Source organism: Phalaenopsis equestris, unplaced genomic scaffold (assembly GCF_001263595.1).
Source record: "Phalaenopsis equestris unplaced genomic scaffold, ASM126359v1 Scaffold000003, whole genome shotgun sequence".
Classification (NCBI taxonomy): Eukaryota; Viridiplantae; Streptophyta; class Magnoliopsida; order Asparagales; family Orchidaceae; genus Phalaenopsis; species Phalaenopsis equestris.
The window spans coordinates 338,772-345,656 of NW_018164445.1; the positions used below are offsets into that span (position 1 = coordinate 338,772).

General features: G+C 33.5%; 1 protein-coding gene across 1 annotated transcript; it reads left to right on the plus strand.

Moving 5' to 3' along the window:
• Positions 1–5,739: 5,739 nt before the first annotated feature.
• On the plus strand, positions 5,740–6,150 carry LOC110018152. The gene has a single exon (XM_020715362.1). The coding sequence runs from the start codon at positions 5,740–5,742 to the stop codon at positions 6,148–6,150; it is 411 nt and encodes a 136-aa protein (XP_020571021.1).
• The last annotated feature ends 735 nt before the right edge of the window (positions 6,151–6,885 follow it).

The following is a 6,885-nucleotide window of genomic DNA, read 5'->3' on the forward strand; positions in this document are numbered from 1 at the left end:
ATATATATATATATATATATATAAATACATGTGTGTGTGTGTCTGTGTTGTGTACCTCGACCTGTTAATTGGCATATACGAAATAAGACTCTTCAAGTTGGGAGTTCAAATCGCCTCTGCACAGCTAATCTTAAAGAGGTGATACTCGAATTATTAGACATATGAGGAGTGATTGGAGGCTCGTATAATAGCCTTTGGTTATTCCTTAAATAAAAATAATAATAAAAAAATAATAAAAAATTTCTCAAAGAAAGAATTTTAATTTATCACTCTTAACAATGATTCTTCAATTATTAACAATTTCTTACAAATCAAATTTCATCACATTATTCTTTTGACCATTTTTTTATGCCACTAAAAAATACATTTATAACTAACTACTATGATATGTCTTATAATCAAACTTTCTTTCAATATTATATTACAATTTTTTGTTAAGTGTAATTTCTTTTTATCTAAGTTTTGAAAAAAACCGACCCCATTTAGAATACTTGTATTAATACAACCCTTCATACAATATTATTACAATTTCATTTTTTTATTATTTGCATTTTCAATAAGCAATAACTTAGAAATTTACCAAATGTGCTTTGACTTCAGCTGTTCCATTAATTTTTTATATTTTTTTATAAACACACCTATATATAATTCTTAAATTAATTTATATTTTAATGATTTTTAATTAAAGTCTTACTATATTTCAGATTCCACAAGTTCAAATTAACAATTAGGGTAGATTTGTAATTTTCTTTTTTAATTAATATTCAAGAAGTGCAAAGAAGGTTCATTTGCCAGTTGGATGATGAATATCAATGAAAAATAAAGTGGAGGCTTGTTGTCTCAAACTAGAAGCCAATGTCAAACGGGATTTCATTTCTCAGAGACGATGCCAAATTGTTGTGTTCGGAAGGTCCACGATAATATAATGATTATTTAGCCTCTTAGTATTATACGAGACTCCAACATACACTCAAGTCATTAAATATAATTAAGTATGAGGACATACTATGACATTTATGTGAAAACCCCTGGAAAGGTGCACTCTTATCCATTTGAAACAATCCATTATGAATGGTGAGTACAAGGTGCACTCTTATCTTGAATTAAGGAAGTTAAAATTATGAAGTTGATTATTCTAAATGTACAATAGTAGTTCATCGATAATAATTATATTATGATTATAATGAATGTAGTTCACGGTGATAATGGGTTAGAAGGGTTGTAGTCGATTGCTATAGAGGTAGAACTTCATTGTGAATGTTGTAGATAGTGGTTGTAGCACCTATAGGTTGTAGTTTAAATAAATGGTAATGGATGGCCATGCAGACCACAGACACTTGCTTAAGAAGCATTAGTTGGCTACATATATTGTAGGTCGTTGTGATGAGCAGTGACGACGTCCATAGGATGTTGAGGTTAGAGTCGAGAGCTGCACGAGATGTGGATCACGTAAACCGTAGTTAGTCATGTAGGTCGTTGTGGTGAACTGTGATGATGTTTGTAGGCTGTAGTGGTAAGAGTTGTGAGTCATGTCGGTTGTAGTCAGTCGGTAGGTCATAACAACGAGCTATGATGATTTTTATAGGCCATAGAGGTCGCGTTCATGTGATGCACAAGTTGTGGTCCACATAGGCCATAGTTTGTGGGCTGCTAGGAGAGGACTTTAAGAGTTGGAAGAAATTCAACCTCTTTGAGGTGCATTGATACACCATCTTTGGGAGGTGTCGTTATACCGTTTGTGGGGTATGTTCTTCTTCATGATACCTCATTACTATGTAATGTATGACAGGATCCCTATTGCACATTGTGAGTCTGCTGCAAAAGATTTTTTTGTAACGAGTCAGGTGTAATTGAGTGTGGTCGACGGTGACTGGCGATGACGAGTCAGGTGTAATTGAGTGTGGTCGACGGTGACCGACTATGGTCAATAGTGGTCGGTGGCTGCAGGAGTTGAAGTTTTTTGTAGGATTGGAGTGCAAAAGTGATACTGGACTTCAACTCCTACTCCACGCTTCAATCTTCTTATGGCTTATGTTGGAAGGATATGACTTTATTTATAAATATTAGATTGCAAATGAGAAAAGAATTTGAACCACGCTAATCGAGTGGCCTTGAGATTGAGAGGTAACCTTGATCGGGCGGTGTTCTGTAGATACTTAAATATCTTAATGATATCATAATTGATTGATCTTTAACATTTTGGATTCATCTTGATAAGACAAACACTAAATTTTCTATAAGCATGTTTGATTTAGAATATTTTCGACCTTCCAAATTTTCACTGAAAGCTTCCAAAGGTGGTTTAATGGTTTGATCTAGGCTTGATTTGGCTTGGGTTTGACCAATTTTGTTATTATTGGGTTCGTCTCGTTGAGTCGGTCAGTTTAACTGTAAGTTTATTGAGAACAGAACTCCAGATGTCTTTTACAAAGTTTGAACATTGTTTGCTAAAAAAAATATCTTAAGATTCACGTTATGCCTCCAGATGCATGTCAAATGATTAATTTATTGGCAACAAATCAATAATATAATTAATAAGTTGTACTTATTGTTTAAATTTATTTTCTAAAAAAATTCAAATAAAACATTTAAAAATCAAATACATTAAATATTGAATAAAAATTAATGAAAATCTTAGATCAGATTAATTTAGAATTTTATTTGTCATTTAAATTTAATTTATAAAAAGATCAAAATAAAATTGTGATAAAAGGGTTTTTCTTACACTAAATTTTGAAGAAAAGTGGAGTGAAATTTCTTAAATTTCTTTGTAGTATTTTTATTTGCTTGGTAAAACTAAATTTATTGAATAAGTAAAAAAATTTGGTGAAAAAATATCATTTTTTTTTTTAAATACATAAAATTTAATTTGTCTTTTAAATTTATTTATAAAATTTGAAAATTAATTTTTTTCACCGAAAATAATGAATAAATATTTGGTAAAATACGTAAATAAAATTAACTTCAAGTTTCATTTCACTTAAATTTAATTTCAAAAATTAAATTTAAATAAACTATTGAAAAATACTTATGATTACCCAAAATATTGAATAAAATTAATTTTGAATTTTAATTTTATCCGCCGTCACAATTTAATTCCTCAAAAAAGAAAAAAAGAAATAAAAAATAATGAAAAATTTGTTTCTTAACAAAAAAAATATTTGAATAACATTCTCGTCAAATACTTTAATAAGATTGAATTAAAATTTTATTTATCATTTAAATTTAAATGAAAAAAGAAATCATACTTTAATTAAATTTAAAATGCTGGCTTAATTATATATGTAAAATGAGTCTTCAACTTAATTTATTTTTAGAAACACGAAATTAAAAAAAATCAAACAAGCAATATTATGTTTCCAAAAATACATCTTGTTCCATTTTTTAAGTTCAAAACTCATATTCTCTGATATTATAACCAAAAATAAAAATAAAAATAAAAAAGCTTGTAACTTATAATAGGAAAGAAAAAGGCAGCCAAAAAATTTATATATAACATCAATTTGAAATCTTTTCAAGTAATCCATTAACCCAATCAAACTATGTCTCCTCTTTCTGATCTGATCCGTCCCTTCTCTTTCTCTCTTCTATCGCCTTCCACTAGTTCTAAAATGAAGCCTATGAAGACTCTTGATCTCATCTCGAAGCTATCCGCTCCCCTTCCTCCTCCAAAAAAAGCAACCACCGTTGATGAAACAAATGTGGATGAAATGCCGGAGTGGGTTGCGAAGCTCGCCGTCGATAAAGGAGCCGACTTTGCATGAAAAGTAATGGAGAAGCAAAACTATGCTTCCGACGCAAGCGACCAACAGAATCGTTTCATGATAAAGAAGCAAGTCGCAGAAGACCGGATAATGCCGATGATGACAATAGAAGAAATTATAGCAGCGAATCTAATGATCACTTCAAATCGACGGTGGATTGACAGCGAAGAAGGAGAAAAAGGAGATAGAAAACATGGGAGAGAACATGGGGGTCTCGAGGTGATGGTTTATAACAGAGGCGGATGGGGTTGCTTGCTCTATCTAACGAGGTGGGATGCGAGTAAAACTTCAGTGCTTAAGGGAGCAAAGTATAGAGAATTCCTTCGCCAGAGTTATTTCGCCGCCGGCGATCAAGTTGGGGTATGGGCTTTCAGGAATGGAGATGGAAAGTTGGGCTTCGTAATTGGGAACAAAGTTGATCTTGAGCTTTCTCTTTAGGGGCACATATATATAGAAGAACATGAATGGTTATTAAGATGACCGTGGATGTATGTGGAGCTCCACGTATGTGATGTGATGCTAAGTAGAAGCAGTGTTCTTTGTTAGATAATATTGCATTTCCTATTTCATTTCTTTCCAGTTTTAGATGTATAACTGATTTAATATTTTAGGGTCTGTTTGGGGCAACTTATTTGGTGCGGTGACATTTTGAAAACACTTCTGGTCTGTTTGGGTAAACTACGTTTTGACAACTTATGCGTTTTGAAAACGCTGAAAATAACATTTTCACACCGCACATATTTATGTCTGGTGGCAGCTTTCTAGCAACGGTCTGACTTTTCCAAAAAAATAAAAATTTGTAATAGCCACCGCACCTAGCTTATCAACAGATTATTTTTAATCATCTTATCAGCAGACTATTCAATAAGTTGCAGCAGCCCCAAACATACCCTTAGTCATATTCGACGAAGTTATTCTAGTAAGCTTCAACGCATAATTCTAAAAATATCATAAAATATAAAATGATTCGTCCATATTCTTTAACAAAAAATTGCTCAGGATTGTTTTCATTTTAATCGGCCTTACTTGTTTTTTAAACCACCCTCACAGTTATATTTGTGCATCTGTTTTATTGGTGCTTTTAAGAAATTTTCAAAATTACTTTTTTCAATTGTGTTGTTAGAAAAAAATATTGCATCACGTGCGGAATCCAATGAAATTACATCACGTGGAGATGATAGAAAAAAATCAGTCCGATAACACCAGAGAATATTCCTCTCGTGTTATTCCATGTTATTCTATGTTATTATATGTTATTCAGATGTTATTGTATTATGAGAATATTTTCGATGTTATAATAACACAATAACATATTAATAACACTTGAATAACACACAGTAACACCTGAATAACACGCACAATAACACCTGAATAACACAGGAGAAATATTTCCTCGTGTTACCGGACATATTTTATTTTTTTTTCTATGTGACGTATATTCATTAGACTTCGCACGTAACTCTACTTGCAGAGTATTGATGTAATATTTTCTCGTGTGGTAATTATCGGAAAACCTATTTTTTGATAATAAAAAAAATTATAATGATTTAATTTATTCTACAGCAGGCTCGCAAGTATTTTTTCACGAAACAGATCCTAATTTTGATTATTAAAAAAGAAAAACATATCTGCTAACAACACGGAAGAAACAACTCCGAAATAGGAAGCATCTGTTAAATCCCCGACGCCTCCCCGCCCTTCTCTCTCCTTCAATCCCTCCTCCCATTCCTCCCCCATTTGCATATTTCTACCATCTCAGCCCTCCCCCATCTCGATCTCATCCACCAGCACCGAAACCCTCTCCCCAGCTCTTCCCAAATCAAGCCAGGATCGAGCTCGGAGAACAAGATCGATCAAACGCCATGGAGAAATAATCGAGGCAAGTATAAACATCGACTCAAGAAAGACATCCTGAAAAGCCAATCAAGACGAAGGCCCGCCGTGGTAACCGCGGCGCGGTACCGATTGCTAAGAAATGCCGCCACCGGAGGGAAAAACAGGGGATCTGTGCATCTGGTTCATTACCTGCATTTTCTTGGTGTTTATTCTCTCCGGTGGCATCTTCCTCGTCATCTATATAAGGCAGCCGGATTCCGATGAGATCGGCTGGATTCTCGCCACTGGAATGGTTCTTATCTCCATTCCCTGGATCTTCTGGATCTTGATCTGCTTGTATCGAAGCGTCATCCCCTGCTACAAGCAACCACCAGCGGATTCGCAATTGCATTCGCCCGGAGGAGAGAAGCGAGTGAGGTTTGGTGCGGCGACCGTGATTGAATTGCAGGATGATAGCGGTGTGGCGAACGGAGCGGCGGCGAGAAACGCCGATGGTTCTTCGCTGGGGTCGCACGAGAGTGAGGTGCCCTTCGCTATACCCATCTCATGAACTTTTTTTATTTTCATTATTTTATTTATTTTATTATTGAGATTTTGTGGTGTTTTGATAAACGATATTCATGGTATAGATGATAATTAAAAATAATAAAAAAAGAGGGTTTATTTGATTGCATGAAACTATGATTTCAATCTTGATGAATTTAATAGTTATTGTCATTTTAGTTGGGTGAATTTAGTATGAAGTTAGTCTTGATTTTGAATTTTTAAATACTTTTTGGGTAATTTTAGGGTTATTAAAAGTGATAAAAATATAGAAAGGCTGCCTAATCAGTTAGCTGTGTTTGGTGGATGAGATCATAGAGGAAACAACAACTGGATGTTTGTCGCTCAAGTTCAAACCTTCATACAAGAAAAAAAAAATCTTCTCCAACAGATTATTTCAAAAGCAAGGTCGTCATTCATTTTGTATATCGAACACGAACAAACATTTGTTCATTCCGTTCAACTCGTTTTAACTCGAAATAATTTAATTGACTACAGGGCTACAACAATTTATAAACAATTAAAACAATAGTATAAAAATATATTAAATTTTATTTAAATAAATATTTGATATAAATAATAAGATTTAAATTCACCTCTACCCTTAAAATCCTAGAGCCGTGTGACTGAGGATGTCAAAACATCTCATTGTTCGTGAACGCTCGTGTTCGGCTCGCTAAACAAACGAGTTGAACACAAATACATTTTTTTGATTCATCTCATTGTTCGTGAACGCTCGTGT